Source organism: Saccopteryx leptura, chromosome 5 (genome assembly GCF_036850995.1).
Source record: "Saccopteryx leptura isolate mSacLep1 chromosome 5, mSacLep1_pri_phased_curated, whole genome shotgun sequence".
NCBI classification, from domain to species: domain Eukaryota; kingdom Metazoa; phylum Chordata; class Mammalia; order Chiroptera; family Emballonuridae; genus Saccopteryx; species Saccopteryx leptura.
In genome coordinates, this window is record NC_089507.1 from 28,250,890 (window position 1) to 28,271,945 (window position 21,056).

The following is a 21,056-nucleotide window of genomic DNA, read 5'->3' on the forward strand; positions in this document are numbered from 1 at the left end:
AAGCCAACATCATCTCTTACCTACCACCCTACTAACACAGCACCCAAACTCATCTTTTGCTCTTGCCCCACCACGGGGTATTAGCCTCACAGCAGCCAGAATAATTTTCTTTTAAGATCTGTCAATTCAGCCCTGACTAGTTGGCTCAGCGGTAGAGCGTAAGCCCAGCATATAGAAGTCCCAGGTTCAATTCCTGACCAAGGCACACAGGAGAAGCAACCATCTGCTTCTCCACCCTCCCCTTCCCCTCTCTCTTTTCCCCTCTCTCTCTTTCTCTTTCTCTCTCTCTCTCTCTCCCCTTCCTGCAGCCAAGGCTCAAATGGTTCAAGCAAGCTGGCCCCAGGCACTGAGAATGGCTCCATGCCTCGCCTCAGGCGCTAAAATAGCTGGGTTGCCCTAGTAACAGAGCAGTGGCCCCAGAAGGGCAGAGTATCACCTGGTAGGGGGCTTGCTGGGTGGATCCCAGTCAGGGTACATGTGGGAGTCTGTCTGTCTGTCTGCCTTCCTTCCTCTTAAAAAACAAAGTCTATCAATTCACATCACTTATCTATTCAACACTCCAACAGCTTCTAATCTCAAGAAACTAAAATCCAAAGCAGTTGCCATTCCATGTCCTTTTGGTAGGTACTATACACCTGTCATGACTCTGCTGCTGGCTATATCTCAAACTCATCAAACTCAAACTCTTCTACCTCAGGATTCTTGCACTTACTCTTCTCTCTGTTTAGAGAAAATCTTCCTCCAGGTAGCCAGTCGCATGGCTCACCATTATCACACTTCATTTTGAGCCCCAATATCACCTCCTCAGGGGAACCATCCTGACGCCTCTACTTAAAATAGAATATGCATGCTCTTTCCAGCCGGGCCATCCATGAGCATCTCTCAGGACAACTGGCAGAAGCGTCTCAAGACTGGGGCAAGAGAAAGCCCTTCCACAAGAAGTAAAAGTATGAGCTGGGACATCTGCAGCCAACACTAAGAACGGCCCTGGCCACACACACACAGTCCGTGTGCAGGGAGGCAGCAAGAAGTAGTGGGCCGAGAGGATGGAAGTGGGCCGCTTCTCTGGGGCCTGGAGTACTACACACGCAGAGCAAGGATTACTGACATTGTTTGCAGTACATCCAACAACAAACTGGTCCCCACCACGACCCTAGTAAAGAACTGCATCGTGCTCACTGACAGCAGCACACGCTCCTGCAGAGGTACGAGTCCCACTAGGCGCTACCCTGGGGCCACAAGAAGGGGGCGAAGCTGACTTCTAACGTGGAAGTGATTTTCAAAAATGATCAGAGAAAATGCAGAAAAAATATGATAAAAGGAAAAGAATACCAAAACCAGCAGCCTTCTAGAGCAGTGATTTTCAACCTTTTCATCTCATGGCACACATAAACTAATTACTAAAATTCGGTGGCCAATCTGACAAGATTTTAAAAAACAGATATAACTTTCATTCATTCACAGTGAACGGCAACTATTGTGCTGGCTATGGTCATTTTTTTGTTTGACAATCTAGGGGAAAAGAGGTGAGTGCCCCTGATAGTCAGGTAGTGCATGTTTTACGTTTAAAAATTCTTGTGGCGCACCAGCTGAACATCGCTGTCCTGGAGGAGCAGTCCCAGCAGGGCCATCTTCTTGTGCACATCCTTCAAGACCAGGCTCATGTGGCCAAGCAGACAGCTATGTGCTAGGGGGCAAGGAGCTCGAGTTCTCTGGAAAATCAAGGCCCAGAGCAAATAAATCCTCTTCCCTCCTATCCTGGCCTATGTAATAAAGGTGTTTATTTAAAAAAATAAAATACTCTGCCTGACCAGATGGTGGCACAGTGGATAGTGTCGAACTGGGATGTGGAAGACCCAGGTTCGAGACCCCGAGTCGCCAGCTTGAGCGCAGGCTCATCTGGTTTGAGCAAGGCTCACTAGCTTGAAGCTCAAGGTCACTGGCTCGAGCAAAGGATCACTCGGTCTGCTGTAGCCCCCTGGTCAAGACACGTGTGAGAAATCAATCAGTGAACAACTAAGGTGCCACAACGAAGAATTGATGTTTCTCATCTCTCTCCCTTCCTTGTCTGTCTGCCCCTCTCTCTAACCCTCCCTGTCTCTGCCACAAAAAAAAAACAAAAAAAAAAAACAAAAAAAACCTCATAACCTACTGATCATCCCAAAACTATCCCTTTAGTTTCTTTATAGCACTTACAATCTGACATAATTTTTTTTAACTGCAGTATCCCTATCACCTGGAAGTGTGCCATCCACTCAGTAAGCACTCAACAAATACTTACTGAGTGACTATACAGCTTTCCACTCAAAAGAACACTCTGAATTGTAAACACATTTAGGGATCAGCATATCCATACTAATTAAAGAAAAGAGATGTGACCAAATTAAATTATTTTAACTATACTCAAGGAGGCTTCCATTCAAAAAAGTTTAATAATAAATTCTAAATAAATAATCATTCCCTTCTCTTATTATTTATTTTATATAAATTTACTTTTATAAATTAGATTTTAACTTATTTTGCATATAACTCTTAAAAATGAGGCTGAATCCAAAATTAGCCTAAAACAATCTTGATTATTTGCCTGGGTAGATTAAATAACAAGTCAGAACCTCAAGTTATTGACATCTAAACAAAACAGCAATACCTCTGCATCTTCATCCAGCTGCAACTGGCTGGCAATGGCTTCATCATTTATTCTGGAATCATTTGCATTTTGTGAAGGCTATATTTCAAAGAAAATCAAGCAAGATCAGCATAAACCTTAAGTTAAAAATAAGGTCCTTTTTCTTGACTGTAGCTAATTAAATACACCAGTGAGAGTTAAGTGCATCAGTAATAAGTCAGTCCCAATGCACACCAACCAGAAAGTCATGTCCATGACTACTCAGTGACCACATTCAATTTCCTAATGAGCAAATATTTTGTAGAAAGATGGTTCTCTCTTATTCTATTGAAATATTCAAGAAAGTAACCCCGACAAACACACATGAAAAAAATAAAAATAAAAAACACTGTTAGACTAAAGCCTTGGTTTGAGAAGTAGAACACTGCAAACCAATATGTAAGAATGATTACACTGTTCTATGGAGGATATCAACACACACACACCATTTGGCAGCTTGTGTGTGGCAGGGAACTACTCTCACTATAATTTATCTGTACTTCTGTTTGCTAAATTTCTAGAAAAACGTGAAGCCAACATCAGCCAAAGTAGAAAATTTCAAAGGTATAGCAAAGTTACTAACTTATAACCTCATTTGGGAACAAATTTATTGTCTAATTTTGCCTGGTTGCGGTCAACAGTAAAATGAGTTTATATTCTGAGTACAATATTCAATTTAAATGCTAAGAATTAAAATTTTTTCTTACAATTATTTTTTTTTTCCCCAAAGTTAGAAGGAGGGAGGCAGTCAGACTCGCGCACGCACCCAACTGGGATCCACCCGGCATGCCCGCCAGGGGGCGATGGAACCTTGCTCCATTGTGGCCAGAGTCATTCTAGCGCCTGAGGCAGAGGCCATGGAGCCATCCTCAGCGCCCGGGCCAACTTTGCTCCAATGGAGCCTTGGCTGCTGGAGGGGAAGAGAGAGACAGAGAGGAAGGAGAGGGGGAAGGGTGGAGAAGTAGATGGGCGCTTCTCCTGTGTGCCCTGACCGGGAATCAAACCAGAGACTTCCACATGCTGAGCCAACTGGCCAGGGCCTTTCTTACAATTTAAATAATCTTTTCCAGGCCCTGGCCGGTTGGCTCAGTGGATAGAGTTTGGGCCCAGCATATGGACATCCCGGGTTCAATTCCTTTTCAGGGAACACAGGAGAAGCAACCATCTGCTTCTCTTCCTCTCTCCCTCCCCCTTCTCTCCATTTCCCTCCCACAGCCAGTGGCTTGGCTGGTTCAAGCATCAGTCCCAGGTGCTGAGGATAGCTTGACTGGTTCAAACTCAGCCTTTGGCACTAAAAATAGCTCACTTTACTCAAGCATTGGCCCAAGATGAGTTGCTGGATGGACCGGTCAGGGTGCATGGGATCCCCATCAGGGCACATGCAGGAGTCTATCTTCCCTCCTCTCACTTAAAAAAACTTTTCTGCCCTGGCCAGTTGGCTCACTGGTAGAGTGTCAGCCTGGCGTGCAGAAGTCCCGGGTTCAATTCCCAGCCAGGGCACACAGGAGTAGCATTCATCTGCTTCTCCACCCCTCCCCCTCTCCTTCCTCTGTCTCTCTCTTCCCCTCCTGCAGCCAAGGCTCCATTAGAGCAAAGTTGGCCCGGGCGCTGAGGATGGCTCTGTGGCCTCTGCCTCAGGCTCTAGAATGGCTCTGGTTGCAACAGAGCAACACCCCAGATGGGCAGAGCATCGCCCCCTGGTGGGCGTGCCGGGTGGATCCCGGTCGGGCGCATGTGGGAGTCTGACTGCCTCCCCGTTTCCAACTTCAGAAAAATACAAAAAAATAAAAAATAAAAATAAAAAACTTTTCCCATTTTCAAATATAGAAAATTAAATAGTCTAACTTCCTCATCCTCTAAAATGATGGCAATAAATTTTATTGATGATCACAGGAAATTTTTCATCAATAAAATATATTGATCTATTATAACATCCAAATTTCTCCTCTAATTGTTAACAACGAATGAATATTCCTGAACATTCCTACTTGCATACAGAATGCTCACCTCTTTTCTTTTGCTTGCCACCATCTTCTTATCTGATCTTTGGACACTTCCACTTCCAAAATAATCAAGAACTGATGTGGGGGTAAGTTTTATTGGTGATAAAGGCTTATTCTTGATCTTAGTGTTTTCTTCATTCTTTTTCATGTTTGATGTTCCAAGATAACTATTTGTAGATCCTCCATTCTCTTTTGATTTAGAGGCTGCCTTCTTACATATAAAGTCATCTTCTTCATCTTAAATGGAATATAACCAAATATCATTTGATAAAACATCAATTCCAATTATATCAAGCAACCACTTCAATCAGCTTTTTTTCTTTGGTTCAGCAATTCACAAGGAAAAAACACCTTTTGCTTTGGCCTAATAACAAATCCAATAAAAAGAAAAATCTCAAAGGTAACGGTGAAGTCTAGGTCACTATAGGGGTAGGAGGGTCCACTTCATAATTTGTTGCACAATGCCACATAGGAGTGGGTCTTACTTCCTCTTAAGCGCTCCCACACCCAACCACAGCATTTGCTAAGGGCCTTACGTACCAGCTTGCTACTCCTAGATGGCTGTCATCTCAGACATGGAAGGACCTAAAATATGTAAGAAAATCAAAAAGGATGTAGCCCTACTTTCTAATTTTTACATTTATATTAAAATGAAACTATAAACTTTATAAAGCAAAACTCTTACTAAAGCTAAAAAGGAATCCACTGTTTAAAAAGCAAGTGTACTAGGTATCTCTTGAAGGTGCCCATAGTTCCCTACAAGCCTACTTTTCCTACAACTTATACCTCAGCCCACCCTCCAAAGGCTTCAATAACCATCCTTAACCTGCAACCAAAAGACTTTCATTAAAGCACTGTTTTACTTATCTTCAGCTATAGTCAGTCTACCTTCAAGCTTAATTAAAAACGCATTCATACCCATAAATACAAAGAGCAAGGTGATGGCTGCTATGGGGAGGGTGGTGGGGAGATGGGAACAAAATAAATTTGAAAAACTCAAAGATAAAAATCCAGAATTTCAGCTTAACCTGGAAAAGCAGGAGCTCAGGGGGAGAGCAAAGGAATTATTCACAAATCTTTCCAAGCACATCCGAGGCTTGATATACTTCCAGATTTCAGTTCAATCCTATGTTAACAAGAGTTGGCAGACCAGGTTCAGTCACTAATATATATGCTCTCCCTGCCTGACAACCAGTCCTTCTCCACCTATGCCAGAAGTGGAAAAGATGTCTGATTCAGATGGCTTTGCAAAGGCTAGGGGACTTATTTATCACATTCCATATCAGTACAACAGCCACACGAATCACCCATAATGGTCTTAGTACACACTGAGAATGTGATCTGAAACTCCTTTCTGTTTCTCAATGAATTACTATGTTATAGAAACCCAAAGAGGTTTTATTATTTATGATCTGTCTATTTGAAACCCCTAGACTTGATTAAGCTATATTAAATTTCTTTTTCTTTTTTAACCTAAAATCTAATATTTTACAATAAATTGACTATCTCGTAGAAACTCCCTGACCCCTCAGCTTTCTGAGACATAAATGGCCTGGTTTTTGCTTCTCCCTCTCTACTTTTCATTGCTTACTTCTTTCATTATTTATCAGCATCTCTACTTATCTGTCACTAGAATCAGAGACTTCATGGTACCTTTTTATCTAATTACTATTAATAATTGTTATCACTAGGGAGCACTAAGCTACATGCTCCATTCTTTATAATGCATATGTTTAGTCAACTAGTTCTACCTCATATTCAATACATGGACACGATTTTCCACATTCCTTAAATAAGCTCATAACCTTTAGAATAGTAATTCTTGGAAATAATCAGAGGTGCTAACACATATTTATATACAAATATATCCATTGCATTATTAAGAACATGAAAAATATAAGTGAAATCATCAAAACCAGGGAAATGCTACATAAATTGCGGTCTAGCCATAAAATGGATTCATGCAGTCATTAAAAATTAAGCTCAGGTCCTACCTGGGTATCTCAGCTGGTTAGAGCATCGTCCCTATATGCCAAGATTGTTGGTTTGATCCCGGGTCAGGGCACATGTAAGTATCAACCAGTGATGGCATAAATAAGTGGAAATCAATGTTTCCCTTCTTCTCCTCCCCCTCATCTCTCTCTCTCTCCCTCTCTCTAAAATCAATTAAAAATTTTTTTTCAATTAAACCCAAATTTGAAAACTAAAAAAAAAACCACAAAACACCTTATGAAACAGCAAAATTAAGCTGGCTGGCAAAATACCCAGAAATGTACCACTTTATTCTATTAGGTTAGTCTTAACACTATAGGTATAAATGCCACTCCTGAAAGGGAGCTTCTTTTCATGAGCCTTCTCAACTAGAGATCTCTTTACAGCAGTGGAGAGTAACAGAGCCAGTCTCTAAAATGTTGGCTTAGAATCCATTAATTTAAATTTAACAATGTCTTCACAAGCTATAGATCTTAATATTATACAATACCTAAACACAGACATAATTTTATAAATGTTTTCATAATTTCTGAGTGAAATATAATTAAACATGGATTTCCAAGGAAAAAACATGGAAGTGTTCTACATGAAACTTCAAGCATGTGTCTCATTGTACTAAGCAAAAATGCACACATAGCCCCCTTCTCTCTGCTAACAAAATAAATAGCTCTCAGGCCTCTTGGGAAGTAGAAGCAATTCTACCGAAACAGCTACAAAAAGAGAAAAAGTACGAACGAGCTGGATTTGACATTTAGTGCCCCAAGCTTTGTGTGTTCCCACTACTCCTTTACAGTTACAGGACTAACACGAAAAAAGTAAATTCATAATCCTAAGAAATGGAGGTATTTCTTAAATACAGAAGACTTCACCAAGGTGAATACAGAAGTACAGTGCTCTATAAAATGACAGGCATATGTGAAAGCATTCTATCATGTTGGCTTGATAACACTAGGAAACCAGAAAAGGGGCAGCCCTGCTGTTACTCTAAGTAAATGTCTTTGGAACTACACTGCTCACAAAAATTAGGGGTTTAGGGAACATGCAGATACTCCAGTACAGCTAGTGCTCGACTTACGACCACAATTGGTTCCAACAGACCGGGGTCGTAACACGATTTGGTCGTAAGTTGAGTAGGCTATATGGACAGTACTGTGAAATGATGTTATAAAAATCTTTAAGTCATAGTTTATCATAATTTTCTTTCATTATTGTTATATATCATAATTTCCTTTGTTCATTTTATGCCATTTGTATCATCTCTACATCATTTTGTTTCTTATTTTTACATTCGTCAGATTTAAGTAAAACACTGCATTACCAGTACAACTGGTTTAATATTTGCAAAGACAATTTCCTCTTGGTAGACATCTTGGGCGGGGTTTGATGAAAAATACCCAAGACACAAAACACAAATTGCTGTACCGAGTCTGGGATAACAGTTGAAATGGTGCACGCGGAGATGGTAGTGCTGCCGGAAGCTGGACTGCACTGTCGTACACCCAGCTGGGCAACGCTTGCGTTGCCAGACACAGAGCAGTCGTGGCTAGCGATTGTGGTCATAAAGTCGAATGGTCGTAAGTTGCATTGGTCGTAAGTCGATCAATATTTGTACTCTCAGCCTTCTGTATAGTGCATTTTCACCAATGAAATAAATGTTGGTTTTGCCTCTCATCTGCATAATCAAACAACTTTCTTTGACTTGTCCTTTGCTTTTCTGATGTTCTTGTTTAATAAAAGAAAATCAAATGCTTCCTTTTTTATCACTTCATATTCATTTTGAAATATCCCCTAATTTTTGTGAGCAGTATAGTTGTCTTACAACTACTTTAGCCCTTTCTACTGAAAAGGTTATAACAAAACATTATGGAGAAAGGGGCAAAAAAGGCCAAAGACTAGAACAATGCCATTAGCTGCTTGCAAAAGGCATCATTTAGCAAGTGTTTCTATGACCATCCTCATGTAAAACAAATATTTTACAATCCTACATAATGTGTAGAGATTAATGTTCCAAATAAAGTTATAGTTGTCTTTCTTTTTTAATATTTGTTCTTACTTTCTAATGAGCCTAAATCTGTTCCTGCCTTGTCAGAAGCCAAAGGCAAAATGTGCTCTCTCCTCTCGAGAAACTTGTAATAAAGCAATGAAAAATTAATCTAAGTCAAATTTCTGAGAGCTAGGTGAAAATCATGGGCAACTGAGTACTCAGAATCTTCCTCTAGGCTATCTGTCTCCTTATAAAAATGCCATTTACTCTTATTTATGTACAACATAACCACAAATGTGGTAACAATCACCAAGTAAACTGGCATTACCCAACACATAGCAGTGGAATTGCAGGGAGAGAAGATTGCTTTGCCACTCTGAGTTAGATATGTGCATTTATTTTAAGGATAACAAACAAAAGAGAAAATAATGTGCAGGTCCATGTAAAAATCTATTTACAAGTCAAGAAAAAAACAAGCTAATTCTGATTCATAGTGCTGAGAGTTTGGGATTCTGATTTTCTTTCCTTCAGTCTGGAACACACAAAAACCATGGAGACCATGCTAGAGAAATTTGGTTACAAAGATTTAAAATGCATAATTTATTTAGTCAAAAACTGAAATGGGAATCTGAGTTTTTTTACAAAGTTCCCTTTCAATACTCCCCGAGTTAAAAACCTAGACTGAGCCCTGGCCGGTTGGCTCAGCGGTAGAGCGTCGGCCTAGCGTGTGGAGGACCCGGGTTCGATTCCCGGCCAGGGCACACAGGAGAAGCGCACATTTGCTTCTCCACCCCTCCACTGCGCCTTCCTCTCTGTCTCTCTCTTCCCCTCCTGCAGCCAAGGCTCCATTGGAGCAAAGATGGCCCGGGCGCTGGGGATGGCTCTGTGGCCTCTGCCTCAGGCGCTAGAGTGGCTCTGGTCGCAACATGGCGACGCCCAGGATGGGCAGAGCATCGCCCCCTGGTGGGCAGAGCATCGCCCCTGGTGGGCGTGCCGGGTGGATCCCGGTCGGGCGCTTGCGGGAGTCTGTCTGACTGTCTCTCCCTGTTTCCAGCTTCAGAAAAATGAAACAAAAAACAAAAAACCTAGACTGTCATTTTGTTTGTGGAAGCAGAGAAAGATTAATGCATGTGCCAAGTCTGCAATATCTGCTAATTAAGTGGATGGAAGTGAAACTAAATGAACCATCTCTGCACCATCTTTGTGATCAATCAGATATCCTATATTACCATATGCAGAAGAGCTCCCCATAAAAATAACTATTTGGCTCAAAATGTCAATAGTGCAGAGGGTAGAAACCCTGCCACAGCCTATCAGAAGAGACTTTGGTGGATGTCCAAACAACCCTTGTTCTAGTATTCATCTCTCCTATTAGATGCCATAGCACCCACCAGTTGTAATAACCAAAAATGTCTCCAGATACTGCTAACAGTCCCCTGAGAGGCACTGACTGATAGCAAGACAGAGATATATAAAGTAAGTAATAGTGGTTACCAAGACTTAAAGTAGTAACTGAACAAGTATAGCCTGGGTACTGATAATGGATCATGTCAATCTTGTCAACATTGTAAGAAGTTTCTTTATTTGCCCCTTAACATTAAACAATTTTACTAAAGATACAGAAACACAAAGGCAAGTCCATCAAACCTATACAGGCGTCCCCAAATTGCGGCCCCGAGGCCATTTATCCGGCCCCCACCGCACTTCCAAAAGGGGCACCTCTTTCATTGGTGGTCAGTGAGAGGAGCACTGTATGTTGTGGCCCTCCAACTGTCTGAGGGACAGTGAACTGGCCTCCTGTGTAAAAAGTTTGGGGACCCCTGCTATAGAATATGTGAAGTCAGATAATGTATAGTAAGTGGATGAGGAACATCCAAAGAACCACTAGGGTCTTCCACAGGAAAGCTTTATGCGATCTCAAACTGAAAATTGTTTTCTTGGCTCTAGTAATGTGTTACTTAGGTACCATATTTTTAACTCCATAAGACGCACCCGACCATAAGATGCACCTAGGGTTTTAAGGAGGAAAAAAAAAAAAAATTCTGAACCAAATGGTGTGTTAAAATATTTAATAAAATATACCACAATAATATTTCAACAATGTAAACACAACAGCAATATTAAGAACAATTAGCACTGTTATTAACAAATGAGAAGAGACTTTAATGTTCAAATACTCTTCTAGTTGTCCGGGAACCCGCAGCAGCTAAAAAAAAAAATGAACCATTGCTCCATAAGACGCATGGGTATTTTCCCCTCCACTTTTGTGGGGGAAAAGTGCATCTTATGGAGGAAAAATATGGTAATTTAAAATAATATTAATCTAAAGACTTTACTCATCCTCAAAAATGCTAATTTCTCCAGTAGAATTTTAGCCCCAAAATCAATGTTAATTTCTGAACAAGTATAATTAAAGAAATATAATACACAGGGCTTAGTTTTCTCTCACTTTGAGGAAATTTTTCTCTCTCAATCACTCTAGGTTTCCCTGAAAGCACCTAAGAAAAGGTCTCTATCCTACACAGAATCTATTCCTATCTGTTTGGTACACAAACCATGTCTCTAAAAATTAACAAAAAGAATATTACACATATATACCCGGTAATATTTTCTGCTACTATATTCCCAAATCACAGATCACTGATATTACATGGTAACCTGGAGAAACCACATTTCCAATTTTTCCCCCCATGTAACATCCCTAAAACAATTATAACTTCAAGAGCACTAACTGTCTCTGGAATTATGTCTCAATTAAGACTACCAGTCAAACAATTCTCAACACAGGGAAAACCCCCACCATTCTCAACCACACACCAGCCCCTGATGAAACTAGATAGTAAAAGGTCATCTTTGCCAAACAAAACTCAAGGTCTCTCACTTCATTAAACAGCTCAAAGTAAATATATTTACCCAGTACAACAAGTATTTGGTTCTTACCAAACTACACAAGAACATTTCACTATAGTCGATGGTTAGTTATGAAGTTATTTATCAGTTTTTTCCTTTTAAGGTGCTTTAAAAATCAATAAGTAGTACAAGATAAATTTAATCAAACACAGTGATAAAAATATGTCATGGAGGTAAATAGTAAGCCTGAATATCTGTATAATATAAACCAAAAAGTACTTTGCCTAAGTTATTTTCTAAATTAAGGTTATTTCCTAAATATTTTCTCATTGTTTATAAAACATTGTGCAACAAGAATAAAATGCAAGCCATATACGTAATTTTAATTTTTTTCTTTTTTCTTTTTTTAAGCGAGAAAGACAAGAAGAGGGACAGACAGACAGGAAGGGAGAGAGATGAGAAGCATCATAGTTGTGGCACTTTAGTTGTTCCTTGATTACTTTCCCATACGTGCCTTGACTGGGGGGGGGGGCCTACAGCTGAGCCAGTGACCCCTTGCTCAAGCCAGGAACCTTGGGCTTCCAGCCAGTGACACCACACTCAAGCTGGTGAGCCCGTGCTCAAGCCAGCAACCTCGGGGTTTCGAACTTGGGTTCTCAGCACCCCAGGTCAATGCTCTATCCATTGCACAACCACCTGGTCAGGCTTAAATTTTCTTATAAATTTTCACATGAAAGTAAAAAAAAAGGTGAAATTAATTTTAACAATATATTTTATTTAAACCAATATGTCCAAATTATTATCATTTTAACATGTAATCGAGAACCAAAAATTAAGATTATTTACTTTTTCATATTATATCTTCGAAAGCTGTATTTTACATTAAAAATACTCTCAATTCAGTTTGGTCATAGTTTGAGTGCTCAAGAGCCACATGTACTAGCAGTCCCCATACTGGACAGTGTATGTAACCTAAATGAGGTAAGTGAATCAAATACAATTTCTAAATTACTAAAGCACAGTTACATAATCAACCAAGAGCCCTAAGTACTTAAGCAAAAGCAAAATGTCTGCAGCAGTCTTTAAAGGCAGTTGCAGGTATACAATAAAGTCAAAAGATAAGACTGACAATACTTATTGAGCATTTACTATGTGTCAGACCCTATTCTAAGTGCTTTTTAAGCATTATCATATCTGATCATCACAAAGGCCTCTCATGTAGGTACTAGTAATGTCACCATTTTACAAATGAGAAAACTAAGACACAGGGAAGGTAAGTGAAGATTTTACCCAAGCAGTCCGACTCAAGAGCTCGTGCTCTTTCCAACACTATGCATGCTGTACTGCAAGAGAAATGCCTAAAGTAACAAAGGTGCATAGAAGATAAAATATGGAATACAGTAAAGGAAAAATTCTTTCTTTTGGAATTAACAGGTTTTAAAGCTGAATCATGTCACCTAACCCTTCCACCAAGAGAGCCAATGTCCAAATTATATAATTTTAGGTTAGAGTTTTTATTTTTTAACTATTACCATAAAGTTTTCCTTTAACCTTCTACTGGTAATGTAAGTATTTATTGATGACCCAGTATTGAGAAATTGTAGTTTTAGCTTAACAAAAATAATAATAAAAGATTTATTTTAAGGTAAAAAACTTTCCAGTTTGTGTGCTAATTTCAAAAAAGTTGTTCTCTTTTATTGAAACTCATTATATCTCTGATTTTATCTAATTATACTGTGGACTTTAACAGTTTCATTCTTTTATGGAGGAAAAAAAGGGCTTATCTTCCTCTCATTCACTATCACATCAAAAAATAAAAAAATATGAGAAGATAAAACAGGCAAGAAAAGAGCTAGCTTCTTTCCTAGCTGTCGATTCTAAGAAACAGCAGACTTCACTATGTAATACTAACCATCGAATTAGGTGGGCACAAGGAACCCCAAGATTTCTGGCTAGAGCAAGAGACCATGTTCATTTTCACATGTACTTCAGCAGAATAACATAGACACTGCCTAATGCTTATAAAAATTTCAGATAAAATGCTGGACATCTCTTCAGAAAATAATATTCAAAAATACCTGGTCTGAAACAAATAATACCGTGTTATAGAAAATCTGTGATCAGAGCTTAACTTGTCTGACTCTTGTGTGTACCCAAAATCACATGATAACAATAGCCTTGATCCACGGTTGAAGGCCATGGATCCACCTTTGATCCACTAACCACAGTGATCACACCATCTTCAGTTCAATAATAAACCTATCCACATAGCGTTTTTAGTATCCCTCCCACATAGTCAAAACTTCATCATGGCAGCCAGAGGACAGGCCTCTTAATGCAAGAGTTCATTTGCACAATGTGCCTAGAACAGTTGTTCAGCAAAAAATAACTCAGTTTACCAAAAATTTTACCAGTAATATATTCCCATCATTTACATTTTATCTTTACCATGAACAACTTTATCATATACATTGTCTTGGAGAACTTACAAACTCATCTGTGGGCTTTGGTTTTTCTTTCCCTTTTTTTTTTTCCTTTTTCCTTCTGACTGTCTATTATTATACACTAGGTCTGGCCCTTTTATCTATATCAACCCATTAAGTCTTCCCAACGGGTCTATGTAATCAGTGTTTCTGCTTTACAGAAAGAGATGGGCTCACTAAACTTTAGCTCAAAGTCACACATCTATTAAAAGGGAACCAAGAATGTACTCTCCAGGTAGGACTTCTGACCTTCCAGTCACAGGTTCCTTCTACAACACAAAGGGTTTCTTTCCTGTCTCACTCTCTACTTACCAACCAACTTACCTACCATATAATAATGGCTCAAACATGTAAGAAAAGTTTTCATGTTACTCATCTAAAAAAACCTTGACTTTTACCTGTAAATTCCAAAAACATTAAAACTTTAGGTGAATTGTATAGTACGTGAAATATATCTCAATAAAGCTATTTAAAAAGGGGGGGCCTGACCAGGCAGTGGCACAGTGGAAAAAGCATCGAATTGGGGTGCAGAAGACCCAGGTTCGAAACCCCAAGGTCGGCGGCTTGAGCGCAGGCTCACAAGCTTGAGCACGGGGTCATTGGCTTGAGCATGGGATCATAGACATGACACCATGGTCACTGGCTTGAGCCCAAAGGTTGCTGGCTTTACCAAGGGGTCCCTCACTCTGCTGTAACCCCCCCCCCAATCAAGGTACATATGAGAAAGCAATCAATTAGCAACTAAGGAGCCACAACAAAGAACTAATGCTCCTTATCTCTCTCCCTTCTTGTCTGTCTGTCCCTATCTGTCCCTCTATCTGTCACAAAAAAAAAGAACCTTAAGCATGCTTATAACAACTCTTCAGTTACCCTAAATAATAGGAACCACATATAGCATAGCTGAATAAAAGCTCATAGGTAATGCAAAAACCTAATCTGTAACTCATCTGTCAAAATGTTTATAGATAAGTCCCTTACTATTGCTAACTTTTAAGACTCTCATTACTTTATTCTAGATCACTAAAAGTGCCTCGACCTCCCTAATTGTAATCCCACCCTGAATACAGGTAGTCCTCAGGTTACAAAAAAGTAGGTTCTGTAAGTTTGTTCTTCAGTTAAATTTGTATGTAAGTTGGAGCAGGTACATTTACCTATTAAATACAACTTTAATAAGATAGATGTTTGTCTTAACATAGTATTCATTTTTATCTTTCTGTGCACATAAATACTTTAACATTTTCAGATCTACAGAAACTATATATCTCATTCATAACCCAGGGACTGCCTGTACTACTAATCCAGCAATCATTCTTTAAAAAAAAATACTTTTTATTGAAGTATAATTGAGATACTATAGCCTATTAGCTTCAGGTGTACATCATAGTGATTCAATACTGATATACATTATAAAATGATCACCACAACAAAGCTTGTTACCATCTGTCACCATACAAAATTATTACAATATTATTAACTATATTTGTATACTGTATATTATATCCTCATGACTAATTTATAACTGGAAGTCTATACCTCTTAATCCCCTTCACCTACTGCACCCACTGCTCAACCCTTCTCCTAGATATCACCATAAATACTATTTTCATCATTCACAATTCTGTTCAAAAACTTTAATAGTTCCCTTTTTCCTACTACATTAAGTCTAAATTCACCGGCTTAGCTTTCAAGGTCTTCCCCAAACCAGTTTCATCTACCTCCCACCACTCCTCATCAGACTGGTAAGCAATCTCTTTGGTGTTCTAGCAACATATCAAGCCTTGTGCTAGATGCTGTGCTTTAAATAATCCCATCACCTAATCTGACATGTTCTTCCCCACAGTCACCTGCTCGTCCTTCAAGCGCCAGATCAAAGTATGCCCTCTCCATCAAGCCCTCTCCTAACTACTGCATACTGCAGCCCCAGGCACAATCCTTGGAATCTTTAGTCATCTTTTATATCTCTAGCACCTAGTATCAGAGACATAAAAGACAATCAATAAATGATTGCTGAATGTAAACTGTAACATGCTATGCCAAAGTAGCATGCTTTTAACTTACCCTCTCTTCAGATCAAGTATATTCACTTCACTAGCAATGTAAGTAGAGTGCAAAAATAATGATTTCAAAGGTTTTACTCAATATGAACAAATCAATAAGGTATCAGATGCTTGTCTGGCTCCTTCAAGCATTTCTATATAGGAACCAATTCAATAAGCTCTGTGAGTCTAAGGATGAACAGCACTGACCTTTTATTCCTGTTACAGTATCCTCTGGGATGCTACCATCAAAATGATTGTACAACAAACACATTTTTTTCCTAAGATGGCAATATAATTCAGGGCTCCTCCCCGTAAACAAATACTATCTATGAAAAAATCATTTATACTTGGAAATGTTAAGATTAGTGCATGATTATTTATAAATGTCTTTTGATTTTCAACCACTCAAAACAGACAAAACAGAAATTTAAGTACAAAAACAATCATTTTTGGGTTTTTTTTATTTTATTAAATTTGTTGGGTGATGCTGGTTAATAAAATTACATAGGTGTCAAATGTACAATTCTATAATATGTCATCTGTATATTGCATTATATGTTCACCAGCCAAAGTTAAATCTCCTTCCATCACCAAATATACGTATTTGACTCCTTTACCCTCTTCTGCCTCCCCCCACCCCCTTCCCTCTGATAACCACCATGCTGGTATCTACATATATGAGAAAAACAACCATTTTTTAAGTCAATGCTAAAATCTTTAGTGCACCAGAGGCTATGAAGAATCCAGGTCACACTTGTGCTAGATTATTAATCACAAATATAAAAACCATTATATACCTACATTTTTAGGACTTTAGCATGCTACATAAAAATTTAACATAAAAAAGTTCTAAAACAATCCAATATTTTAATATATGACTCAATATAGAGCTTCAACTTGTATGATTAAATACAGAGCAGTTAAAAAATTCCATTTCCAAAAAAAAAAAAAAATCCATTTCCCATAGAAATTGCCAAAGATAATCACTGCCTTCCCTGATAAACACAATTCAATAAAGAAAAAAAAAAAAAATCAAAGTGAAGGAGGTACATAAGACACCAGAGAGAAACCCAAAAACATAGCATACACTACTTCCCTCTAAAACATTAAACATGCCCTGGCCAGTTGGCTCAGCGGTAGAGCGTCGGCATGGCGTGCGGGGGACCCGGGTTCGATTCCCGGCCAGGGCACATAGGAGAAGCGCCCATTTGCTTCTCCACCCCCACCCCCTCCTTCCTCTCTGTCTCTCTCTTCCCCTCCCGCAGCCAAGGCTCCATTGGAGCAAAGATGGCCCGGGCGCTGGGGATGGCTCCTTGGCCTCTGCCCCAGGCGCTAGAGTGGCTCTGGTCTCGACAGAGCAACGCCCAGAGGGGCAGAGCGTCATCCCTGGTGGGCGCACCAGGTGGATCCCGGTCGGGCGCATGCGGGAGTCTGACTGTCTCTCCCCGTTTCCAGCTTCAGAAAAATACAAAAAAATAAATAAATTAAAAATAAATAAATAAAACATTAAACATACTCACTATCCTTACCTGTTTCTGAAATGTAGGTAACAGGATCCTGCTGCAGAATTTTACCAGGTTTAGGAGACAATGGCAATTTCTCTGGTTGCTTTTTGGCATTTTTTACCTGCACTGTCTCCTCTGATTCTGAATCTGTACATGAGAGGAAAATAAAGCTTTGAAAGAAATATAATAGTGTGTTTTTAAAGTAATTCTTCTATAGAGACATTCACCCGAAACCTATATAGTTGTTTCTTTTGTGACAGAGACAGAGAGAGAAACAGATAGGGACAGACAGACAAGAAAAGAGAAGAGAAGCATCAATTATTACTGCGGCACCTTAGTTGTTCATTGATTGCTTTCTCTTATGTGCCTTGACCGGGGGCTACAGCAGACCAAGTGACCCCTTGCTCAAACCAGCAAACTTGGGTTCAAGCAAACGACCTGTGAGCTCAAGCCAGTGACCATGGGGTCATGTCTATGATCCCACGCTCAAGCCAGCGGCCCCACTCAAGCTGGTGAGCCTGTGCTCAAGTCGGATGAACCCATGCTCAAGCCAGTGACCTCAGGGTTTCGAACTTGGGTCCTCTGTGTCTCAGTCCAATGCTCTATCCACTGTGTCACCGCCAGATCAGTCCCAAAACCTATGTATTCTTATTGATCAGCATCACCTCCACTAAATTTAATTTCTAAATAAACAAAAAATAAAAAATTTCTTCCACATCTCTCTTTTTTTTTTTCAGGTAAGAGGAAGAGAGATAGTGAGGCAGACTCCTGCATATGCCCCAAGCAGGATCCACCTGGCAACCCCGTCTGGGGCCAATGCTCAAATCCAAGCTATTTTTAGCACCTCCGGCCAACATGCTCCAACTACCAAGCTATCCTCAGCACGAGGGACCATGCTCAAACCAATGAAGCCATTGGTTGCAGGAGGGGAAGAAGGAGAGAAAGGGGTAGAGAACCAGATGGCCAATTCTCCTGTGTGCCCTGACCAGGGATCAAACCCAAGAAATCCATACGCTGGGCGATGTTCTATTGAGCCACTAGCCAGAGCCTCAATCTCTCTCTAACTCTCTTCTCTTGCTTCCCTCTCCTTGCGACTAAACTGGGCCCACCCAGATAATCCAAGACAATCTATTTTAAGGTCATCTGATTACCAACTTTAATGCCACCAACAACTTTAATTTCCCTTTGTCATGCAAACTAACATATTCACAGGTTCCAAGAATTAGGGCAGACATCTTTGGAAGCCATTAATCTGTCTACCACTACCTAACTGTTTAGAGCATATAAATATAAATCAGGACAAAGTATAAGTACCTAGTATAGTGCCTGACACAAAACAGGTGTTTCACAAACGAGTATCCTTCCTCTTCAAAATTTATTTAGAGCCCTGGCCAGTTGGCTCAGTGGTAGAGTGTCGGCCTGGTGTGCAGGAGTCCCGGGTTCGATTCCCGGCCAGGGCACACAGGAGAAGCGCCCATCTGCTTCTCCACCCCTCCCCCTTCTCCTTCCTCTCTGTCTCTCTCTTCCCCTCCCGCAGCCAAGGCTCCAATGGAGCAAAGTTGGCCTGGGTGCTGAGGATGGCTCTGTAGCCTTGCCTCAGGCACTAGAATGGCCCTGGTTGCAACAGAGCGACACACCAGATGGGCAGAGCATCACTCCCTGGTGGGCATGCCAGGTGGATCCTGGTGGGGCGCATGCGGAAGTCTGTCTGACTGCCTCCCCGTTTCCAACTTCAAGGAAAAAAAAAACAAAATTTATTTAGAAATCCTGTCTCATACTACTCTAAATTGTATCAAACAATTAAACGTCCAGTTTCGAAAAAGATGACAACTCACAGGAAATGGGGATATGTACCTCTTTCAAATTCCTTACACTGAGATTCATAATATATTAACACTCAGGTACTTTTAGAATTGAGTCAGAATTCTTTGCTATCACTGTCAAATTCCTGACAATCTATAAATGCTTCCTTAGATTACATTTTTAATTTAGAGAATTCACAGATGAATCTACTCTGCAAAAGCAAAACCTAAAACTTTCTGAGTTCTACCATTATTTAAAGATATAAAAGGCACGCATTAAAATTCATGTTCCCCATCTTAAAATTATATTCAAAGAAGAGCTTTTCAACTATCCTATTTTAAATACAACAAAAGGACAAGCTCAAAAGCATAAAAATTAAATTTGAGATTTCTGTTTCTAAAGCAATATATTTTTTTAATTTTTCCATTGATTTGAAAGAGAGAGAGAGAGAGAAGCATCAAGTCATTGTTCCATCTAGTTGTTCCATTTAGTTGTCTACTCATTGACTGCTTCTTGTATGCACCCTGACTCGGGTTGAACCTGTGATCTTGGTGCACCGGGACATTTTATCCACTGAGATACCTGGCCAGGGCGGAACTATTTTTCAAGTTCCATTCCAAAAAATCTTAGCTGGATGAGAAGGTAATTTTTTTTTTTTAAAGATAGTCAAAGTGAGTTTGAGACATGTTATACAGTATACTATATCCCTAAGAAAATCTCTAATACATTAAAATATAGGCTCTGATAAACTCTGCAGTATAATAAAAAAAAAATTCTTTTTGTTTGAAAGAGACAGAGAATCAGAGTTAGGAATAAACAGACAAAAACAGAGAGAGATGAAAAGCATCAACTCTTCGTTGCGGCACCTTAGTTGTTCATTGATTGCTTTCTCATATGTGCCTTGACCAGAAGGCTACAGAAGAGCAAGTGACCCCTTGCTCAAGTCAGCAACCATGGGTCATGTCTATGATCCCACACTCAAGCCAGCAACCCTATGCTCAAGCTGGTGAGCCTGCACTCAAGCCAGTGACCTCGAGGTTTTGAACGTGGGTCCTCCACATTCCAGTCTAACGTTCTATCCCTGTGTCACTGCCTGGTCAGGCTAATAAAATTGTTTTCAACTTTCTTTGAGCAAAGACCCTTCCCACAGCACCTATTACCATCATAGATAGTTATGTGTCACAGAATATCAGTTTGAAAAACTCTTTTCTAAGGGATAGAAAATAATCTTAAAACTTTAAAGCTCCTCAAAAGAAATATTACCTGAATCATAGATGATCCTCTTTTTCTTGTTTGGTTGCTTCTGTTTAGAGTCATCTTCTTTACAAGAACTATTTACCTATAAACATCACATTATCATTAGAACACAGAGAAGTCTATATAACTTAGTTTCTTCCCCATTAGACTTAGGTAGGCTCAGTGATTCTCAACTAGAAGAAATTTTGCTCCTAGGAGAGACATTTTTGCTTGTCATAAATTGGCAGTGGGGGAAGTAGGTTAAGTGGCATCTAATGGGTAGACTAAGAACCCTACAATGCACAAGACAGTCACTCACCAAAAGAACTATCCAGCCCAAATGTTAATATGCCCTGATTGGGCTAAAGAATAGGCCAGATAATAACTGCATCAAATGGGAAACAAAGAATTATAGAAAAAGCTGTATTATTACCTATGTATTAACAAAGAATAAAAAGGATGTCAGATATTAGAAGTACTTCCAGAAAATGACAGA

General features: G+C 39.7%; 1 protein-coding gene across 2 annotated transcripts in view; it reads right to left on the reverse strand.

Moving 5' to 3' along the window:
* RFC1 (replication factor C subunit 1) overlaps nt 1-21,056 on the reverse strand; it is a 79,474-nt gene that overhangs the window by 38,254 nt on the left and 20,164 nt on the right. For both annotated transcript variants that reach the window (XM_066386169.1, XM_066386171.1), the window contains exons 3-6: nt 20,588-20,663; nt 17,546-17,668; nt 4,673-4,905; nt 2,648-2,725 (exon numbers count right to left, since the gene is read on the reverse strand). In XM_066386169.1, coding sequence (XP_066242266.1) covers nt 2,648-2,725; nt 4,673-4,905; nt 17,546-17,668; nt 20,588-20,663 — 510 coding nt within the window. The remainder of the gene's footprint in view (nt 1-2,647; nt 2,726-4,672; nt 4,906-17,545; nt 17,669-20,587; nt 20,664-21,056) is intronic.